Source organism: Leucopleurus acutus, assembly GCF_964270905.1.
Source record: "Leucopleurus acutus genome assembly, chromosome: 2".
NCBI classification, from domain to species: domain Eukaryota; kingdom Metazoa; phylum Chordata; class Mammalia; order Artiodactyla; family Delphinidae; genus Leucopleurus; species Leucopleurus acutus.
Genome location: NC_139143.1, coordinates 133133037 through 133157457, shown reverse-complemented (window position 1 = coordinate 133157457; position 24421 = coordinate 133133037). Strand labels below are relative to the sequence as shown.

Sequence of the window (24421 nt, the reverse complement as noted above, 5' to 3'; positions counted from 1 at the left end):
CATGTAAGAAATAAAATCTTTTTTTAAAGGCTTTGGAATTTTTTTTTTTTTAAATCAAGGTGACATGGAAGCTTCATAGCTTGGTGCATCAAGAGTAATTCATGTCAAATCAACCCCATTTCTTGTTTTGACTCTTAACCTACAAGATAATGAAGGAAATGCATTAAATGTTGTGCCCAACTTTCAGTAAGACATTTTTCAGAATTTTCTAATTATATTCTTGTGAATAAGACTAGAAACATGGTCGTAGAGATACCATAGGAAGGTGGATTCCAGTGGATTCAATTACAGTCCCCAGTGGAACCAAGCTCCATTATTGTCAACCTGGAGGGAGAGTTTTCATGGTGAGCTGGAAGTCTCTCCTAAATACCTGGTCTGCTCAAATTTTATACATTAATACTTTACATGATGATATGGAAAATATGCTTATAAAATATTTTTAAACGACCCATAGTTAGGACTCCTAATGGAGTTATTTATCCAACAAATATAGCACATGTGAGTATGTACCATAGGACAATACATTGCTAAATGCCAATGCAAAAGATTTTAATAAGACATTGAGAATCTCATAATAGTAGGAGTTTAAAATACTTCATCTGGCCAGAAATATAAGCTAGTTTGTCTTCTAATACAGTGATTGGAACATAGTATAGAGCAAAATTAATATTTTTAAATTGATGAATTAATCAATGAATCTTAACCTGAGATTAAAATCAACATTCAGTCAAAGCTGAGGCTAAAGTTGAACATCACTGTCAGAGAATAAACTGCTTGCATAAAAGATTAAATATTAAATGTTATCCAAAAGTCATGATTATTCCAATTTTATATTTAAAATGTAATAAATTTTAGAAGTTTGTCATTATAGTTCAGGAACAATGATTCTTTTACACTGTCAACTGTAAGATTGCTCCTGTGATCAATACACCACACAGTTATGATACTAAATAAATGCTCACTTTCAATCGTGGTCACTGGAAGAACAAGGAAAAATGAGGGTAACATCCTTTTCTGACAGTTTCTTTCCATACTCTACATTTATGATTTGACTGATGATTTATCATGGATATTGTATATGATTCTGGACAGTTTTCCCCTCATGTAATTTTTATGTGGCAGAATTGATATTCTACTTTTAATTCATCTCCACATGACGTAAAAACTTCTCCTCATAACACATTACTTCATAATTTCTGACTTAAATTAAATAACTAAAAAATTAGAAAACTTTAATGGACAGTTTGGTTTAATGTTATAAATGCTAGTATAAAAATAATTATATTAAAAATAATTGTGATATAATTTAATCCCTGTTATTCTTTATATACTTATTTATGTTTTACAAGTTTCTGTTAGCTCAGAAAGGTTATTATATCCTTCCTAAACTTACCTAGCTAATACACACTCTGTTGATATGTTTCTTGGCTTGTCAATATCTTTTCATATTTATTAACTTATTTGATAGTGCTTAATTGCTTTTGCATATACAATTAACTGCTTCCACAATCCTTATTAATTATTATAACATTTTCCACTTCTGTTCTCAAAATATATTTATTCATCATTTAACTGATAGAATTCCAACATATTAAAGAATTTCAAGGAAATTATCATTCCAAGTCATATCTAAAATGTTTGTATTCGAAAGTGAACATGCAGAAAATAACAATAAATTCATTGGTGTGCCTTGTTTGTATTATTCACTCTGTTGACTAGCTATGGTGGTAACCCATGTAATGACAATATATTGATCATACACAATTTCAGGGATATCATACAGTATGTTGAAGCAGGCAGTTGGTGATTTGGCCCTCCACAGGCTGAAGCCAAAGCTAAACAGATAATTTTGATTGAATACCAAGGCTGATGCCAACTTCACTTATCTCAAAATGCTATTTTTAAAGATTCCCTCTTTGAATATCTATTACACAATATATGAAGGGTGAAAGAACAAAAGGACACGCTTTCAGGAGCTGTAAATTCCTTTCGGGGTAAGGTGGAAATGGCCTCTTGCCCTCATAGAGCCTACAATTTTATGGGGATAACAGACAGTAAAAAAATAACCACAAAACTAAACAAAAAATTACAAACTGTGATATGTTCCATGAAAGTACTTTGAGACTAAACTGGTGAAAGAAATTTAAATGAGGAGTCAAGAAAAGCTTTGAGGAACTGACATTTAAGCTGAGAGCTAAAGAATATGTGGAATTTTAGTTAAGTGAAGTATGGAAGAAAGAATATTCCAGACAGAAGAAAAGAGCTTGGCTAATCCTCAGAGTAGGCTGGTAGAAGGCCAGTGGAACTAATGGGACTGTCAGGAAAAGAGTAACAAAGAAGCTCTGGAGAGGTTTTGGAGGACCAGATCTTATAAGGTCTGACAAGGCATGTTAACAATTTTCAGTTTTATCCTAGCATTTGAAGAGTTGTAAACTCGAGATTTTCACTTTTAAAAGCTTGCTCAGGCTACTCAATGGAGAAAGAAGTAGAGAGAAGAGTGAAACAAATAAGTTACAGTATTTTAAAAAATTCTTCATAAAAATGAAATTTATCCATCTTCACCCATGCTATTAGACTTTTCTTATTTTTGCAGATTGAAGAATTTACCATTCTCATTTACCAAACTTAAGGAGCTTGCAGCTTTGTGGCTTTCTGACAATCAGGTAAAAATTTTTATTACCTGATTTATTTTGTTTATTCAAATGAACTACAGTTGAAACTTTGAATTGCTAACTTATTCCCAATAGGTACCTTTGACAATCACTGCAAAATATAGATTCTTTATCCCCTGGAGGAGAGATTTTTGTAAAGGTAATAATTCAAATAAGTATTTCATTACTGTGGACAAACAGTACTATAGTTCTCACCCCTTTTAAATGCTTCAATCTAGCTTCTACTTCATTCTCAGAGATCTAATACACAAAATGATCATTTTTCTAGGTGGTACATACATGTCCTCAGAGGATGTACTTTAATTATACCTCTGAAGGTAAAGAATAAGAAATCATTACCACAATTCCCACAAGAGGGAATTATTATCCTCCATGTTCCTTTTGTGTGTGTGTGTGTGTGTGTGTGTGTGTGTGTGTGTGCTTTTAATTATAATCAACTTAATTCTAAAACTTTATTCAAAAAATTTGTGATGTCTTTTGTTGCTATTACCAGTATCTTCTGTGAAATTGTTTTGATATTAACTCTTATACTTATGAAAATAGATTATAATAGAATTAGTAATTGATTGTTAATGAATAATTTTATTAACTGTAAAATAAAAAGAAATAGTTGAAGACATCTGATTTGCCACCAGAAAAACTGGTGATAGACGATTTTGACATAGTTTATTTTTCTTCTTTTTACTTTTTTCTTGTAATCCTAAAATTTTAAAACATCCTATCCCAAAATATGAATTACCAAGTGAAAACAAATCATCTTGGTTTTAGTTTGTTATGATTATTTTCTGAGCATAAAAACAGCATTACTGGTAAATGAATTGTTCAGACATAGGTATTGAGCTACTTCTGTAAAAAATTAAAATAAACTTCTACAAAATGTGAAATATAAGTGTGAGAATAATGTTTGTATTCCTACAGTCATTACAGCACTTTCTTCCATCTACTAAAAAAAATTAGATTGTCATTCAAATTCAAGTCTTACCAATGGACTGTAGATTTTTCAAAGCACCAATATATCATTATAAATAAATCATTTCTGGAATCAACGTGAACTATGCTACTGGAACAGTATTTTCTACAGTCTTGCATTGTAAAAAAACATCCCCTAATGTCATGATTTATTACTCTTGTGGGAGAATGAACAGAACAGTGGCTGCACCATTTAGCTTTTATTTAGAACAGCGATTTAATGTGTTTCTGACTTAGTTTCATGAAACAAGTTGGTATCCCAAATCCCCTTTGTGCTTCACTCTTATTAATAAATGTCATGGGGCTTCCCTGGTGGCGCAGTGGATGAGAGTCCACCTGCCGATGCAGGGGACACGGGTTCGCTCCCCGGTCCGGGAAGATCCCACATGCCGCAGAGTGGCTGGGCCCGTGAGCCACGGCCGCTGAGCCTGCGCGTCCGGAGCCTGTGCTCTGCAGCGGGAGAGGCCACAACAATGAGAGGCCCACGTACCACAAAACAAACAAACAAACAAACAAACAAAAAATAAATGTCATGAAATAAGTGTATTTTAAAACATTAAATAATATGATTATTTCCAATATGTTTTATAAAAATAGTATATAATATAAAAGTTCTAAAAAATACCTCATAAATAGTATTTCTGAAATAAAATTAATAATAGAGAATTAAATGTTACCATCCATAGGTAAATATATTGTGATATATCAAATACAAGGATTGTTGCTTATGTGTATGTGGACCCTGTCTTTGGTTACAAAAATTTCTTTAAAATAAATGCTTATGTTTTAACCTAATTAAATTCATAGATGATCTTGTAGAGTATAAATTTGATAGCAAATTCCATTTATTTTTTAGGGCAACAGTTCATGAAAATATAGGACTATACCAAAAGTTTACTTAGTTGAAACAGTTTGACATATTTTGGTCTCTTCAAGATCAAAACTGACATTACTCAATGAAGATGAATAGGTCTTGTAAAAGAATGTACTAAAGAAAAAGAAAATCTCATTATGAAAACCTTAGAATTTCAAAATATTCCTCTACAATAGTCTTATTTTATGTTATACTTTCTTATTTCATTACCTTTTTCCTTACTTTTCTTTAACTGTTCATTCAGCACAGTGCGTCCAGACTATTGACCTTTATGCTATATAAAAGAAATATTCTTTATACTTCCAATCTTATTAATCTAATTTATGTCCTTTGCTTCCAGTCCAAAGCCCTTATCCCTTTACAAACTGAAGCCCATCCAGAAACAAAGCAAAGAGTATTGACTAACTACATGTTTCCACAGCAACCTCGTGGTGATGAAGGTAAACAGTCAGTAGAAATTTCTCCTATGCTTGTATGATTATGAATAAAAGGGATTAATTTTATTCTAATCTCTGGCCAATACTGGCACATGGGCAAGACACATAATTACATGACACACATAAATCATTTGGGGGTTAACTCTAAGCAACTCTAATTATCTTCCATACTGTAATATTCTAAGTAAGATTTCAAAAACGTAACTCTTCCTCTTTATATCTGTCATGAAAATAATGTTGACTTTTAGGAGCGACATCTTTTCTTGGTGGATTGCAAAACCCAGGACTAGTTAACCGAAGGTGATACCTAGCCAGTTGAAATGAGCTAAGAAGAGTCAGATCTTAAGGAAGATAAGTTGGTTTATTTCCTGCATTCACTAATTTTATGAACACAATTTAAACATTTAGTCCTGATCTCAGGCCCCAAATTATTTCATGTTAAGAGTCAACCGTAAAGAGATGACTTGCAAACGACTAATTTTTCAAGTTGAGTTTTCCTAAACAATGTCAGCAATTATGATAGGAATAATTTTTGAAATACTTAAACCTTTTTCAGTAATAAAATTTTCTCTTCTATGATCACATTACTCATAAAATTTTTAAAGGAGCTTTATCCTTTACCATTTGAAATTCAGCACAGGCCCCTTAGCTCAAGCCAGCACAGGCTGTCATGCACATTTACCACAGTCTAACAGTAATAGTAATTCTTGAAAGAGTAAACCCACTTTAATCCACCCATGGATTAAATCCACCCAACCCATTTAAAAGAGACCAACTTTTAAAAGAAACTATTTGCTTATGTAGTTCTTATTTTCAGGATAATTATAATAAATGTCTTTAAGGTTTTTTACTTAAAAATGGAAATGAATCATTTTGAAATATTTTAGGATATTTTCATTCAAATTTTGACTTACAGAAGTAGAAAAAGGAAAGATTGTTTCATATGTATTTTTCAAGCTTCAGTAAAATTGATCTTTTGAATTTATGAAAGAAATGCCACTGTGTTTACATAGGGTATAACAAGAGTCTTAAATAAGGATTATGTTTCATTCATGCAACTTTACTTACATTTTCATTTTAATATCCCTAGATTAACAAAATATTTCATTTTGAAAGGCTATAGGGGAAAATGAAAAGTGTCTCATATTTTCTGGCCATTTCTGAGATCTAGTCTGACAGATTAAATCCCTAAATTGTTCCATGGAATGAGGTAGATCTAGTTAGGTAAGATGTGATGTTAAGGAATTAGCCTAGTTTGTTTCACTTTGTTTTCCTTTGAGGAAAGCAGAGTTGGTAACAGAAAAGTTTTCTTGAAATTTAAGCAAGTCACCCTTTGGTTTTTCAAGCAGAAGTGTAATGAGTGAATTTGCAGAAATCCTTGCAAGACACAAAGTTTTATATAATAAAGTTTATCCTTTGGGAAGTGCTTTTATTGCATTTTCATGTGATCTTCACAGGATTGTTGCAAAGAAGATATTACCATTAACCAACATGTAAATTAAAGATTGATAAGCCATTTCCTTTCCCTGTTAATTTGAGACATTTAGATTAATTGAGACCTGAATGTTAAAGACTATTTTCCAAATGCTTTTTTACCATAAAACCAAGCACCACTACATTGCCCCCTACCAGACACACAAAAGAACAACGACAAGAAAGGTTGCAATCTTGGACAGTTTATTGCAAAACCAAAGTTATGTAGTAACTTTTATAACATCCTAATAGCATTTAGTGGTTACAGTTATGGACTCTATAATCACACAGTCATGGTATAGAATCCTGCATTGTCCGTGGAGAAGCTGCATGGCTTTGAACAAGTTTCTTAAAACTCAGCTATAGTTTTCTCATTATTAAATTGAGGATTATATTACTTCTACCATGGTGCTGTTTTGAAGATTAAAAGAGATAATGGTTTAAAATACCTAATTCAGCTCTATTATCATAATTAGGTTATGGAGAGCTCATTCTCTACACTGGAAACTTCTCTACCCCAATATATAATTAATGTATACTTAAGAAAGCTGAATGTGAGTTAAGATGTTAAAAGACTATGTAACAAATATGAGGGGAATATTTTCCCTCTTTTTCTTTCTTTCCTTCTTTCTCTTTCTTTCTTTCCCTCTTTACTTCTTTCTTTCTTTCTGTTTCTTTATTTTTCCTTTTCTTTTTTTCTCTTTGTATTTGTTTTTAGTACCTATCACCATTTTTCGCATAGCGTACTAAGCTCTGTTAAATAACAATTTATGTTTTTTAAAAAAAGCAATAACACTTTGGAATCTAACTGTAGATTTCCAGTCAGACAGTGACAGCTTTAACCCTACACTGTGGGAAGAACAGAGACAACAACGCATGACTGTTGCCTTTGAATTTGAAGAAAAAAAGGAAGATGATGAAAATGCTGGGAAAGTTAAGGTGAACCTTTTAATTTTTGTTTCCTCTTTCTTCTCATTATTTTTATTTGTTCATTGTTATTATTCAAATAGCCCTTGGGACTAATTGACTGACCTCTGCTAGAAGGTCAGATACATCTTAAAGTCTCATGGTGATACCTTTCATTATAGCAGGATGATGATTTTGGAAGCACTTTTGTGCTTCAGAATGAGACTAACATCCTGACTGAGCAAATTTCATATGCCACCCCATTTTACAGAATAGCAACATGAAAGAGATTCAAGCTGAGAGAAAGCCAAAAAAAAAAAACCTAAAAATCAAACACAAAAGTCTGGGTGATGGACTTCACCTTATTACCTCTTTGAAACACTGAAATGTGTTTTTTTAAAATCACTGATCAAGGCAAGGCATCATGCAGACTGTGTGAAGCCAAAATACACACTTAGAAAGAACCAACGGATTAATATATTACATTGGCATTAAAATCTCAGAAAGATTCTATGTCTCTGGAATATTTGAAAAGACTTTATGAGTTTTCTTAAGTGTAAGGACAAGTTTTAATGAAGGTAAGAGCCTAAGAGTAGGTGATGTCCCTTAGGGAAAATTACTTAAAATTTTTCACCTTAAAGCATATTTTAAAAAATGCTTTATTGGCACTAATCTAAGTCAAGTAACAAGGTCGGAATTTTAAAATCTGTATTTTTACATTATATAAATTTGAAAATAACAGAATTTATATGGATTATATCAACATCAGGTCTTCATGTCATCATCATGGCAACATCTTGAATCTCTCATCAATTTTTTATGGTATTATTTTTGCACTTTTTCCATCATGGATACTAACAGCTCTCACCCTTAGTGACTAATTACATAAGTAATTGTATATGCATCCTATTAATAGATCTGGATTGTGTGATGTGTTCTTTTCTATCCCCTCATTCCCACATTTTCTAAACTTTTTTCTTAAACCAGCATACTCTAGAACCTTACTGGAATTAGTAAGGTAATTGACAAAGCCTACCTATTTCATTGTGGAGAAACCAGAATGGATTCCCAAATCAAAATGACAATTTTGTTAAAGATTTGGACTTAAAAAAATGTTTCTAAACGGTTGATTAGTGCTATCTAATAACCAAAGAGACATTTTTTAACTAAAAATAAACAAAAAAAGATCTTTAGAACATTTCAGTTCTTCTTGTAAGGATTTTATATGTTAAATCCAGAACCAATGGATGATGCATTCTATAGTGGACCTCTGATTCATTCTTTTACTTCATTGAATGTCAAAAACTACATACTTCTTCCTAAAAAGAAACCTATATTCAAAGGCTCCAAGAAGAAAAGAGTGCATTTAATACTGGTATATGTGTCATTGAAAGCATAAAATATAGCAAATGCAAACAGACATTTAGAAGTCCTGTTTGTGTGTTATGTGATCAAGTTTGATTATATTTAGAGTAGGTTCATTATACTTTAGAGTACATTTTCTCTATGTTTATTTATATTTGATTTATTTTATATTTTGGTGAAATAATATGTGTTTCCAAAATCTCAAACTACTTGGTTTTGACCAATTTGAGTATTTCCAATGCCATTGGCTATTGGACAAATTAGAACACAAACAAATGTCTAAATAAATCATCATGGAAGTATGATGATGAATGGAATATGCTGAAATCTTGCACTAAATTAATTATACTTTTCTGGCTCATTACATGTACATTAAATTTAGTACCATTTTACCTTTAATTTACATAAAATTTTAAAGGGAACCACTGACCTATGGCATCAACTTCCAAATAGACTAGAGTATAATGCCCTACTTATAATGTGTTCACTGTATGAAAGTATGAAAGTTTAGTTTAGTTTAGTTTAGTATGAAAGCTGCATTGTGTGAAGAAATTGTGACCCTTTAGCTTCATATGATATTGGTACTGTTTTATTACATAGAATTAAAACTAATTTTCTGATGGTTGTTTTAAATGCATTACCCAGAATGAAAAAAAATATATCAAGAATAGAAAAATGATAAAGTGAAAGTTTTGCTACAGTGCTCCTCTTTCTCCCAGAAAATGGAGATTCCTTCTCCCACAGGATCACTCCTGCCAAGCCCCCTGGGAAAGGGGCCAGCGTGGGATTACTCTCCAACCTGCCAGACTGTCTGGCGATTGCTGCACACCATGGGCCAGGTGTGATCAGCAGATCCAAGATATGCCCGTCCCCCAGAATGACCCACAGCTGGCATGGGGTTGTATAAGTGGCCTCCAGCAGGAAAGGAGCATGTGTACTCCATTGCCAGTTGCAGCACAATCCACCACTCTTCCCTCTCTAAGTGGCAGACAGGTAGGCCTAGGTGTTTGGGGTAGGAGAATCCCTTACGTAGAGGCAACCTTGGAACAGTGGTTTACGGGGTATGTTCTGCATGATTTGGGGTAAGAAATGTTGATCATATAGAAACCTTTCAATTGCCAGTGTTTGATCCCAGTTTAATTTTTTATTCATTGACATTGGCAATGGGGTGGGGAGAACTGAGCCAGAGGGGGAGGGAACATCGATATGATGTGCCTACTGGTGGGATATCTGGCATGGTTTTTAAGTTGGGTGCTTCATTTTTATTTATGTTTTTATTTTTCAAGATTTTTATTTAAAGTGTGGGAATACCAATAGTCGGGCAGAATGTTGATGACACTACTGATGCAATCTAAATTGTCCCCAGACATACACACATTTTTTTGTAATATCAATTCTGAGGGAGATTAAATAACTAAAACTTGATTCTAAAACAGCATGAGATTTGAATTGAAATTTGCTGAGAGTGGACTTTGAGCACAAAGATGGACATCTGTTGAAAAGCATCAATTTCCTTTTAATTTGAAGGCACAGATGATGAGAATTCCTGTAAGAGAAGATTGGCCTGGGAATTCTGGCAGATAGGGCTTCCTTATCTCAGTGGGTGGGGTATTGAAGAGTTTAATGAAAAAAAATCTTAATGGGATGTGGAAGAACACTACATATTTTGTAAACTTTATCCACATGTAATGGACTAAATTCTTATTCTGTGTGTATATTCTTTCTACAATATATGGCAAGTTGAGAATCCTAACTAAAACCGCTATAGGTTTCCTTTCTATGTAAAATGTTCCAATTAATTCCTAGAATAAGATATTTAACAATTAATAACCAAAGCATTAACTATTATTTCTCTTACTGGAATTTACAATCAAATCAAATGACAAGTTAATCATTATATAAGGAAAGCATAGTTCTTTGTGAATTCAAGGTATCACTTCTAAATGCCCTAGCTATTAACATTACTTCTTTCTTCATTGCTAAATCTTTGAGAGTCTCCAACATCTTGCAGCTACTATTTGCATTTACTGCACTTTCTTAAGATCTGAGATATATAGAATGTTGTGAAACACTTCTATTTTCCAAAATAAAATAACATTTCAGTAAAAATATTGGATTTTAATAAAATGTACCTGTAAAATGAGCAAATACTTTATGGTGAGTGATAAACACAACATTTTGGTAAGAACATAATTGACAAATTTTTCCCACCTATTACATATATCCTGTATTAGAATAAGGGAATATTTATAGCCTATATATTTAGCAATATAAAGAAACTAACTGGGCATTACTGGACTATTAATATAATTGTGTTTATGATCATAGTTATTCATTTCTGAAGCACTTCACACATGCATTGAAAAATAGAGAGGCAAAACAATCTGTAAAAGTGTATAAAATATGCTTTTAGAGAGCTTACGAACATAACAGAATTATAAAATACTATACTTTCATTTTTTTAATTATAAAATATTATGCTAACTTTATGTTTTAAAAATTGAAATTATCTTATTTAACTCAATAAAATTCACACTTTAGATTTACACTATTTCTTCCACAAGATTGTACAAGTATATGCTGCACCTATACCAGAGAATAGCTCTGAGCCAAGTAACACTTGTGAAGCATAAGCTTTGGAGTTAGACCTAGGTTGAATATGGGCATTGATTCCTGTAGCTGTATCACCTTCAAGTAACTTACACCATCTGAGCCCCTGTTTTCCTTCTGTAAAATGGTAACCGATGCTACAAATGGGTTGTGAAATTAAAATGAGATTTAATTATAATTAATTATAGATTTTAATTAATATTATTAATTATAACCATTTATTATTCATTTATAATTAAATCCATATGGTAAATAATAAAATAAGTATTATTTATTATATAAATAACTAATAATAATTAGTTTTATATATTCTTATAAAACACTTTGCATGGTGCCTATCACATGGCAGATAATGAGTAAATGATAGTTATTGCTGCATACAACCTGAAAAAAATCCAGTTACAGGTATTATAGTTAGACATATATATAATAAAACTAGATTGCCAAAGACTCCAGATTCAAAAAATACATGAGAAGAATCTGATATTAGAAATAGTATCTAATCTCTGCATAGAAATTATACATTTTCAAGGGACTTCACATTTATTATCTCATTCGAGCTCTAGATTAACCCAAGATATTATCATTCCCATTTTACATGAGTAGAAACTGGACAGAAAGATTGTGGCTGATAGCTAGTTGGGGGTAAATCTGTGGCTTTAATTTGGGTCTTCTGACTCTAAGTCCAGTAAATTCTGCTAGTAGACTAGTGAATGGGAAGCAAGTAGCTTATTGTATAGGTGGAACAAATCCAAGTTTTATGAGACCTGAATTCAGCTTCCACAATTTGGAGAGGAGCCTCTTTAAGGAAAAGAATATAAAATAACCATGTAAATACATAAGTAGGGCCCCTCACAAGGCTTTGGAAAGAGCCCATGCGGGTGACAGACCCTAAAGCTTAAGCTTCATTAGCTTAATGGCAAATCCACTTTTATTTCTACATTTAAATATTTTTACAGAGATAAAGTGCCCAAATATATTCTCATGATGTGACCAAAATATAACATTAACTTGCTTATAATATAACCAGAAAATATTGGTACCATGGTCATTAGCAAATAGCCCTCTGTGTCAGAAGGGACACAGCATCTACAAAAATTAGATTACATTACTTGATGTATTTAATTCTAAGAAAGAACACGTCCCAGGGGGCTTCCCTGGTTGTGCAGTGGTTAAGAATCCACCTGCCAATGCACGGGACATGGGTTCTAGCCCTGGTCCGGGAAGATCCCACATGCCGCGGAGCAACTAAGCCCGTGCGCCACAACTACTGGGCCTGTGCTCTAGAGCCCGCGAGCCACAACTACTGAAGCCCATGCACCTAGGGCCCGTGCTCTGCCATGAGAGAAGCCACCGCAATGAGAAGCCCGCGCACCACAACGAAGAGTAGCCCCCCCACTCACCGCAACTAGAGAAAGCCTATGTGCAGCAACCAAGACCCAACACAGCGAAAAATAAATAAATAAATAAATTTATATTTTAAAAAAAAGAACACGTCCCATTTTTTGCCTTTGATTCAATTTAGAAATGTAGTTTTAATATTGAGGATTGTTTAAGGTGTGTAGAATTTTAATTTAAGGACCTATTTGAAAGTTATTTTTCATTCATATTAAAAATTAAAAGATGTTCTTAATTGGCATAATAGTCACACCATTCTACAATTTACATTTTTTAAATGTAGTTTTTTGACTTTTAAGTCCTTTGATATCAAGGACTTTTAAACAAGTTCAACAATATAATTTTTAAACTTAGATCAAATTTGTGATTAATATTTCTAATACCAATTTAAACAGCAGATCCAAGAATGCATTCATCCCAATGGATTTTGTCTAGCATGGCTATCATTCTTTTTATGTTTATTTAAGAATGCATTATAAAGTACCCTGAGATATACTTATATTACACTCTAACAACTTATACTTTTGTTTTTTGGTAGTCTTTTTTTCTTGGGTTATATTTTTGTAGCTTTGTTTCTATATATTATTAACTTCATCCTATTTGTTTCAGCGTATTAAAGATTAAATTACATTTCAATGAGATTTACACTAACAAATTTATCTGTTTTTTCACCAGCTTCCCAAACATTTATTGGAAAAATAATTTTGTAACTTTAGTTCTGAAAGGAATGTTAAAAATCATCTAGTGAAGTCCAATCCCAGTATTTGACATGGACAGAGAGCCACAGGAAGATGAAATACTAGAATAACAAAGTTGGTGGATTTGCTAAAACTGCAGATGAGCAAAAGTGTTTGAATTCATATTTATAATCCTCAGATCTATATCACTATCATATTTTCTTACATCCCATGTGTTACATAGGTGTGGAGGGGGTGGGTATGTTTGTGCCCCACCCTCTTTCTCTTTTTATCTCTCATCCCCCTCTTTCTTCTTCCCCTTTCAGCTTCTCTTCCACCTCTGCCCTCCCCCAACGCACCCTCACACACACTTTCCCCAACACATACTCACCACAATCACATAAATCATTCCATTTTGTAAAGTTGGTTCTACTCAGATTCAAAAAGACATAACTATTGGAATAAACCAAGCCAAGTAAATATGCCCCTTATTTTTCCTCCCACTCCATTTTAATCAGCCTGGATAATTTGTATCTATTCCATTTTAAGTATATTTTAAGTACTCTGAAGGTGGAATATTCTGTATGGAATGTCTCATATTTTCTCTCTCTGAATTAAATGTGAAGAATAGTAATTTATATATATATATATATATATATATATATATATATATATATATATTCCCTAAGTCAGATTGAGACACCAAAAATGAATTCAAGAATAGAAATAGGGCTTCCCTGGTGGCACAGTGGTTGAGAGTCCGCCTGCCGATGCAGGGGACACGGGTTCGTACCCCGGTCCGGGAAGATCCCACATGCCGCGGAGCCGCTGGGCCCATGAGCCATGGCTGCTGAGCCTGGGCGTCCAGAGCCTGTGCTCCACAACGGGAGAGGCCACAACAGTGAGAGGCCCGCGTACCACAAAAAAAAAAAAAAAAAAAAAAAAAAAAAGAATAGAAATAAGTCTCTGGATAAGTATAAGCCAAAATTTACATATTTACCTAGAATATCCTAGGCAATGTTCTCAATTTTTTATTTCTCTTTATTGTAAGATGTAACCTATAAAGCATGTTACTTTATTATGGTAAAAACTAAATATAAAAGCCTCCTTGAAGGATTTTTTTTTTTTAGTTATTAACAAGAATTTGCTACCCTACCTTTTGATGTAACATGCTAATTAACACAGAGCTGGTGCATATTTGATCAGATACTGTCAACTCCCCATTTTTTTTTTTTTTTTTTTTTTTTTTTTTTGCGGTATGTGGACCTCTCACTGTTGTGACCTCTCCCGCTGCGGAGCACAGGCTCCGGACGCGCAGGCTCAGCGGCCACGGCTCACGGGCCCAGCCGCTCTGCGGCACGTGGGATCCTCCCGGACCGGGGCGCGAACCCGTGTCCCCTGCATCGGCAGGCGGACTCTCAACCACTGCGCCACCAGGGAAGCCCAACTCCCCATTTTTTAATACATGATAACTCACTTGTAAATCTTTTGGGGTCTTCTCCCATCACCTGCATTGATATTCCAAAGATATTTTTAATGTCAAAATGATTCTTTTTAAATAATTAAGATAGGTAAGGGAACAGCCTCTAAAGTATAAAAGCAGCTGATAGTAACTTGATTAAATTTTTCAGAGATTACCAATCACTTAAGTGTTTGACCTACTGCTATTTCAACCATCTATAGAGTAGACCTAAACATAAGATATAATCCAAAAATTGTTTTTAATCTAGAAAGGAGGCCAGGGGTGGGGAGAAGTCCCAGGAGGCAGAATGTGAAAAGAACACTGTGTGTTCTACTCTACAACACAGTTTTTCAGCCAGCTCAACACTCACTATATTGCATTTGGTTATACTACTACACATAAAATGGAGTAGTTTTGTGAACATGCTTGCTGAAGGTATTTTTATGTTAAATTTCTTTTTACAAACTTCTAGGTTGAAATAAACCTAAAACGATATCCAACTCCTTACCCAGAGGATTTAAAGAATATGGTAAAATCTGTTCAAAATCTGGTGGGTAAGCCAAGCCATGGAGTGCGTGTTGAGAATTCAAATCCAACTGCTAACACGGAGCAAACTGTGAAAGAAAAATACGAACACAAGTGGCCTGTAGCCCCAAAGGAGATTACAGTGGAGGTATTTCAAGGTTATTGGTAATTGCCAGTGTGGTTTGGATTTTTTGGAATTACTAAATGATATGTTTTTTTAACTGAACAGATCTTCCTTGATAAGTGCATTTTTTCCTAATGTATAAATGAGTCTCTCTACTCTTCCAAACTATGAGGGTTGCATTTAATAAATGCACCTTCATGGCGTAAAATCATTAATACAGCTCCAAAAGTTCCAATACACACAGAAGGAATAATTTGCTCACCCAGTTAGGCCTGGCCAGTAAGTGCATTAAATCATTTTCATGATATTCCTTTGACTACCCCAAACTTTTATTGTATGAGTCATTAGGAAAACCTAAATGAAGTTTTTATTATTATTATGCAAATATCAGTAAAATTCTTGATCAGATTTAGAGCCAGTTTTTAAAAATGTTTTTGTGTTTGGGTTACACCCTTTATAGGAAACACTACTATATAAAAAGGGGCAATAACTTTGAAATTTAGCTTTACAGAATCTAATATGAAGCTTAGTTTCTATATTTTAGAATGAATTAGATATTTATCCTTATCAATCTGTGTGGTCTGAAAAGAATTCAACTACATTTATGCCACCTCTGTACTATTTCATCTACTCTTCAGCTAATTTGGTTATCATCTTTTAATCTTCATTAGAAACATAATTGATATGAGTATATCTAGAAGTTCCTATACCTACTGCTCAAAAATCTAGGTTGACAAAACTCTTTTACAAATCTGCATTCAAAGCATCAGTTTTTTGCATTAAACACCAACTGTATATTTAGCACTGTGCTAAACACTGTGAGAGAGAGAAAAGAAATATGAAATGTGTGAATAGTCTCCAAATAATTGAGAGCCTAGCCAGGTAAACTTAACACAGATGAAGCCATTAGAGAATGTATTATATAAAACATGATAACATCGTTGGTTGTGTGATGGAGAATATAATACTCTAAGAAAATGGAGTGATAAGCAGTCACTGCCAATCACTTTAAAAGTTATGTGAAATGCTTAAGATTGAACTGCATATTAAAGATTAGGTGATTCTTTTAAAGTCAAAAAGAGAAGAAGGCATTCTAGGCGAAGAGAAAAGAAAGCTTAAGCAAAAATAAGCGTGGTGTGCATATCTGCCAGTGGAAGTACAAGCCTTACCCAAAAGAGAGGAATATAGCTGGATATCTAGGGAAGAAAATTTAAGTAAATATTTATTTTCATTGCTTTTTTCATTTTGCTTATAAAACTCCTATTATTGTACTTTTTCATCTCTAAAACATTACAGATATACTATAGCAAAGCAACATACTTTTCTTTTATCTCTAAGATACTGCAATAATATAAAAAGGAGGAAAACTAACATTTAGTGGGTACACCCTAAGTACACATACACTTTATATTTACATCTCATGTCATCACAGTTTAACATCAAGATAACTGTAAGGTCATGATAACCCACAAACTGAATAACTACTGCAAAAATACGTAGATCCTAAAATTGCTTAATACAGGGATGGGAGAGATGAGACAAAGAAAAGATGGCTTTGGTCATGAATTTAATAATATCCCAATAGTAAAAAAAAATCTTAAAATTGTCCCACAAGCACTTCAAACTTAACAAATCCAAATTAATTTTAATGTTTCCTCCTCAAACCTGCTTCTGCTTCAGTATAATTGGTCTTGATCTCAGCTGGCACCATTATCTACCGGTTCACTCAAGCTAGAAATTTGGGAGGCATCTTGATTTCTTCTTCCTTTTTTCTCCCCACTCCCTGCCCCTTCCAATCACTAACTCCTATACATTTTCATCTAAGTGTATCTCCTCTATCTCTTCAGGTCCTCAACTATGTCCTGCATTTCTGTAAAAACTGTCAATTTCTTGGCTTACCTTGTCCCAAGCCCCCCATTGCCTTGCTAATGATCTTTTTAAACACACATCTAATCTTGTCCTCCTTAAAAAAAAACTATAGTGACTTTGTATTGCCTATCTAATCTTCTTAATTTGCTAAAGTAGCCAAGCTAAGTAAGATTGAAGCTCAACTTTCAGCTTCATATTTATTTCTATGATTCGCCCCACTCTTTCTTAGTTTTCTTCATCTACTAGCCTTTTCCTCTTGAATAGAAATTTCACTGATAATATCAATATTTTTTCTAAAATTGAGATGTTAGATCTTCTATGCCCAACTTTTAGCCATCCTAGGGCTAGGAGATGTCCTTTTCTGTATCATCCTCCCTTCTCATTACTGCATCCAAATTAAGGGGCCCTAATTCTATTCTACTTCCAGATATAATAAATACAAATAACCAAGTGTCTAGCTGATCAGTGTATACTATGCATTTTTATTATATGTTTTACCTGTGCCTGCCATTTTTGGGTCATCATTATTTAGATCATGCTACCAAGAAGGTGGAAGAGGGTGTCACACACTGTATGACATATTTATCCATGTTGTTAAATATGGAAAACCAAGAAAAAACAAACAGAGGTAAGCAGAAGCAAAAGCAGAAAACAGAAAGAAGAAGCAAGGTAAATAGGTTACAAATGCAGCAGAGAAAGAGGGAAAAGGAAAGATATATCATTTATTGATCACTTTCTATTTGCAACCCTATGCCAAGAGTTTTAACATAGAGAATATGGCCAAGAGAGCCATAAGAACAAGGAGGTCAGAGAGATATGAAGGTTCTCCTCTGCTCCCATTTTCCTTCATACATGCCTTGTGGAGATTACATTTGTTTTTCCCCCAGTATCAGTCCATTTGGATGGCTATAACAGAAAACCATAGACTGGGTGACTTAGAAACAGTTTTTAAGGAGCCAGATTTTATTTATATGTAAAAATCAAAACCTATGAGACTTAAAATCAAAATTTCAAAGGCTCAAAAGTATCAGGGGTTAATATACAGTGATAGCCAAGAAACACCTAACAGTTCCAATTATTATTGTTAGGTCTGAACAACTTAGTAAATACTTATGCCCCACTTAGTGGTTATTTGAAAAAACAATACACATAAATTGAAAGAGAAAATAATAGTTTTAGTTCATTCTTAAATAACCAAAACTACTTACTCATGGAATGTGTGCACCTGTTGGACACCACCTACCTTCTCAAACCTTGGAATCATATTGGGTACTACAACTCTAATTTCTGTTTCACATTGATTTTCGAGTGGCACTTGATTATTTTTTATCACAGCAACCACCAAAAACCCAGATTCACACAGACTATTAATCAAAAGAAGTGTGCAATCTAATGTTGAAACTGAGAGCTACCTCAAGGTAGCAGTTCTCACAGTATCTGACTGATGTCAAGTATTGCTTTTTTCCCCTCAAATATTTAAAGTAACCCATGTGTCCCTGTGAATTAGCAACAGCACTGTGAGTGCCTCAAGAGCACAGTTTTCAGAACGGGGGAAAGGACTTAAGTGTAGAAGACATGAATTCAAAGTTTGACTCCACCTTGTTACCAATTGTATGACCTTGACAAGTCACTGAAACCTTTCTGAGCCTTGGTTTCTTATCTTTAAAAATACAGATAATAATAACAGTCTTTCAGAGATTTTGTGGAGATGAAATCAGATGAAAGTATTTATAACAGTTCTGAGCACAGTTCGTGGCACAGAGGAAAGCTGCAGTAAATGGCCATTCCTTTCCCATCCACAAGAGAGGGAGACCCTGCCACATTCTCCTTTAATACTTCTGTGAGTCGCTAGCTTGCATTAACCACTTTCATAAAGGAAGGCACTTTTCCATTTCTTAGTAGACTCAGTCCAATTTCTCTCTGTAGAGGAATCACATCTTTCTCCAGGAAAAAGAGAATAGTCAATTACCCTTGAAAGTTTCCTTAAATGCTTTTATTAATGCCTTTATTTATTTTGACTTGAAAGCTCAGGCATAAGCTTTCTTCCCCCTTTGACTTCTACCTTAAGCTTTAGGCTCCCTTTCACTACAGCAGTATCAGCCAAGATTTAGTTTGACCAGTGGAAGGGCAATGGGGTTAAAAAAAATAAATTTTTTTTTACCGTTTCTTTCCTCTCAATCTCTGTCCCCTCACCAGAAAAAAATATGGCTCAATTTACTTATAATGGGAACTCCACTAAATTTGATTCCCTACTAGTAACTTCCACTGTCTTCACCCAAAGAAGTAGTCCCAAAAGCTTCACCCACTTTTCCAACATGAACTTGATTCTTCCAGCTATTTATAAAAGACTTTATAGAGGCAAAGCCAATTATTAATTTCCTTTGTTGGATAGTTAACTTTGTTATGTGAAGCCCATTTGAGAAGTGAGCTTTTCTTAGGATAGACAATATAGCATATACAGTATCCCATAGAAGACCTTCAAGAAGAACAGATTCCAGTTCAAATCCCAGCTCTACCATCTATTAAGCTTGTGACTTGGAATTATTTGCTTACCTCTCTGAACTTCCATTTCTTTACTTGTAAAACAAAGGTGATAATAATAAACAACTTAAAATAATAAATAAAAATAAGATTATCATTTAAATAATCAACAGGGATAAAATATAGTGTTTAGCATAGTAACACAATAGTAGACAGGTAATAGATTCTTCTTAACTGATGACCACCATCATCATCATCATCATCATTATTTTGCTCATAAAGATAAGAGAGTCTAACTGGGTCAGTGTAAATCCATTACTCTTGCTTCAGTAGTAGTCCTCTACCTAGGTGGAGGACCACAGAATTCTAGAGAAGAGATGCAAGTTCATGATTAACTGATATCATTCTTCCCAGTCATGAGGGCTCTTTTTTGATTCAAAATAGAAATTCTTGAACAGCATCAGAGACTAGAATTTAAGTCAAACTATAGCTGCCATGCAGAGCTCCAGTCAAAATTGTGAGATACAAGTGTAAATGTTTGATCTATACATAAAAGATAAATTGAGTACCGAATGTGTCAGGCATAAGGGGAAAAAAAAGTAGTGAAATCCTTAACTATATTTACATTTCTGTGCTTATACAACTATTTTGTTTATTTGTTTTTGACTAAAACAAAATGCTTATACTTCTATATTAAAATGTCATAAGAATATTTCCTTTTTAAAATATTATTTCAACAAATAAGTTATATTGATATTTATAGAATGTTAGTATTAGACAGAAATTTGCACTAATTCTTATTATCTATTACCCTCATTTTATTGATAAATTGAATAAGATCCAGAGAGTTACAGTGGCTTGCTCGAGGCAACCTGATTAATAAGTGGTAAAGCAGGAATAAAACAGAAATATGCCACTTTGTAACTGAAAAATTTTTGAAAGTCTTAACATATTTTATGCCTTTCATAGTACCATTTCTCAAACTTGCATCTGCTTCTACTTAATACATGTCTCTAAAGATGTGTGAAGGCTTTTACTCTATTCTCTCAACTCAAAACTATATCCAAAGTTTCTTATGCTAAACTTTTGAAATAATTTTCAAAATCCATGAAAACACAGATTTTCCTATTCATCTCCAGAATTTCCATCAATCCCATTCTCTTTTCTGTTCCTCTTCAAATATATACAATACTGCATGTTAAGTCTCTAATATGCTCAAGCTGAGCTAACCAGGAGGCGGCAATGTAAGGGATAATCATCCGACTAGAGCCCAAAGGAATCCTACCTCCATGCTGGATCTTTGTCTACTTATATATGTAAGCCTGGGCCTCACTGAGTCTCAGAATCCACCTCTAGGAAATGAAAGGATTGGACTAGATGATCGTCCAGTCTTCTCCCACTGAAATATTTTTTTTAAAAAGTGTCAGATATACCCAGGTTTGCGGTGGCGGGCGGGGGTAGGCAAAATGTATAGTAAGAGTTTCTATTTGATATTACCAACCAATTAGTTATAAGGCAGGAACCATTTCATTATTATATTTTGTCCTCAAGTGTATTCTTTCTCCAATTTAACAAAATACTTCTAAATGTATTACATTAATGTTCAAACAAACAAGTACTAATGAATGAAAAAAACTGAAAATTCTTCTTTGAATTCAAATTGAGCTTAAGGGGAAAAGACAGAAATATAACTGCTGTGCACAAATTTATATCACTACTTACTCCTGAGTGTAAACAAGCCATTTTTATATCTAGAAGGAAGTGAGAATTTTGCTTTTCCTAATGTCCTCCCACTACCTGGTTAACCGGGAATAATAATTTGAATTACAGAAGTTTAAAATTCATCGGTTTTTTTTAAATATGTTTATTTGTCATAAAGTTATATTCTTATACCAATGTTGCTCATTACACTGAGTGAAAGGATGTAGACTGAAGATTTAGCGGGCTAAATTGATCATGAGAAAACTAGAAACCTTTGGAAGAAGGCATGGTAAAACTAAAGAAACTGAGAAGATCACTTGGGAAACAGTAGGAATTAAGAGGGAGATTGGCAGTAAAAGCAGTATTTATAGGGCCCAATTGTGCATTAACTTTGTTAATATTTGAAAAAAAAACTAGTTGGTCAGTAATATATTCCTCTTAGAACTCTTAAAAGAGTTCATTCCTTAGAACTCTTACACGTTTATATGTTATAGATTATGTATTGTATTACTTATATATGACTTATTAAAATTCAGTCCTGTTTTATGAGTTATATCTATCTCCCTAACTAGACTGTAAACTCCCACAGGGCATTGGTGACATTTTGTCTTTCTTTGGAAACTCCACAGTTCTTTGCACAGTGCCAGGCATATAAACAGCTTTCAAAAAATGTCTGATGAATAAATGGACTCATTTAAATTAGAAAAACAAAACTTTTTAATGCTTACCTCAGAGATACATATGATTCACTTCTCCTAGTGTGCCATGGTTAATTAAATTCTGGAGTCCCATCTTGTATCTGAGCCAAATAAAGATATTGCCATCTTGGTTAACCGATGTTTAAATGTTTACTTTCCTTGTCCTGTATTATTATATCTCTCAGGATTCTTTTGTTCATCCAGCTAATGAAATGAGGATTGGGGAACTTCACCCTTCATTAGCTGAGACCCCTCTGTACCCACCCAAACTTGTTCTGCTAGGGAAGGACAAAAAAGGTAACATTGTGAACCTGATGTGGAAAATATGCCACAAATGCATGTGCATGATGAATCACCAGTTGTAAATTATGATATACCATAGTCTATAGAAATATTTTATAAATATGTATATCTAACATTCATTGGTATGCTGTTTTTCATACTTGCCTTTCTGTGTTTATACTTGTCAATGTTCACAGCATTATAATAATTTCCTGTTTACATTTCAGAATCAACCGATGAGTCTGAAGTTGACAAAACTCACTGTCTGAATAACAGTGTTTCCTCAGGCACTTACTCAGACTACTCGCCTTCCCAGGCTTCCTCAGGATCCTCTAACACCCGGGTTAAAGTGGGGTCCTTGCAGACAACAGCTAAAGAGGCAGTACATAATTCTTTGTGGGGTAACAGGTGTGTTTAGAATTCCCTCTTTTCTGTCCCCAAATGCTTATTTTCAGCAACATTTTAAAAAAATGGAATCTTCTTAATTTGGGGATTATATTCAGCACATGAGTGACATAGAAGACAGAGGGGCAGGTAAGCAAATGTAGTCCCCCTGGGATTTCCAAGAGTGGATAAATCCATTTTACACAGCAAAACCATTGTTTACGGGAGTGAGGGTAGTACATTAACAGGTTGAGATGATAGAACCCAAAAAATTTTTAATCGAAAATCAAAAATTGTGTTTGCCTCAGTACATAATTGTGACACATTTGGGCATTCACCATCCAAAATGGTGTTATGAATTAAGGAAAGATTCATGGAAAGCACTAATGTGCCAAGTACAGAGTAAACATTCAATAAATTTTTCATCAGCATCTTCATCATCATCATTTTATCACCACCTGGAAAAGTTAGAATGTAAGTAAAAGTATTTAATCCTTCCAAAATGGCTCCTACTCTATATTACTTCCATTTTACAGATATATTAAAATCAAAAGCCATGGAGGTCAATAAAGTGACTCAATGAAGTAGCATTTAACCAGTGCTGATTCCCTTGTTTTGTAACATGTTGCTATGTTTCACAGTACAAATAGCAAATAAAAATTGTCATATGATATAGGTAGTCAATGACTTTCACTCATATTTTACTGATAATGTCAATACTGCTAACAATATATTCTTTGGTAATTGATGAATAACTATTTCTACTCATTGATGCCCATGATAAAAATCTTAACTCTTTCAGTTTCTAAATTTATTATTTGTTATATAAGCTGAGACTGATTTAGGTACTTTTGGAAGATGCCTTCTAAATGCACTTTTTTTCAATTAGCAAAAGCCCTTGAACATCTTTAATAAAAGATATATAATTCAATATCATTAGTGTGCAAATGGTTTAGAATAAACTTAGAAAAATGAGCATCTTGTAGAGATACTGTGGTCACCAGAATAAACATGCCAATGACCAGAACTCACAATTTAATTTAATTTAATTATTTAATTTAATTTAATTTACATTCTAGAAAAGATATGTGAATGCATACACTATACAATGGATTTAATGTCTTCTAATACCTGGCCCTCAAATATGTTATTTGAAGACAACTTGGGTTCATTAGATATAAGAAGCGTTGATAAGAAATGTACTCTCAACTAATAGTTTGGAAATTGTACTGAATCAGAAATTCATGGGGACCAGGAATCAGGTAGCTCTAATTATCAGACAGGTTTCAGGACCATTACTAAAAATATCTATATTTCTTTCATTCACTCATTTATTCATTCATTCATTCATTCAACAAATATGTACTTAGTACCTACTATGTGCCATGCACTATGCTAAGCCTGAAGAGAAAAAAACCTCTGCCCTCATGAGTTTACATTCTAGCAGAGGACACAAGACATATAACAGGTAAGTAAACTGTGTATATTAGAAGGTAATGATAACTGAGAAGAAA

General features: G+C 33.5%; 1 protein-coding gene across 3 annotated transcripts in view; it reads left to right on the top strand.

The window, feature by feature from the left end:
• LRRC7 (leucine rich repeat containing 7) overlaps positions 1-24421 on the top strand; it is a gene marked incomplete at both ends in the record, with an annotated part of 381292 nt that overhangs the window by 269716 nt on the left and 87155 nt on the right. For 2 of the 3 annotated variants that reach the window (XM_082833989.1, XM_082833988.1), the window contains 7 exons: positions 2594-2663; positions 4856-4955; positions 7240-7364; positions 9441-9689; positions 15316-15516; positions 22427-22538; positions 22751-22931. In XM_082833989.1, coding sequence (XP_082690115.1) covers positions 2594-2663; positions 4856-4955; positions 7240-7364; positions 9441-9689; positions 15316-15516; positions 22427-22538; positions 22751-22931 — 1038 coding nt within the window. The remainder of the gene's footprint in view (positions 1-2593; positions 2664-4855; positions 4956-7239; positions 7365-9440; positions 9690-15315; positions 15517-22426; positions 22539-22750; positions 22932-24421) is intronic. The other variant, XM_082833990.1, reaches the window with a different exon arrangement.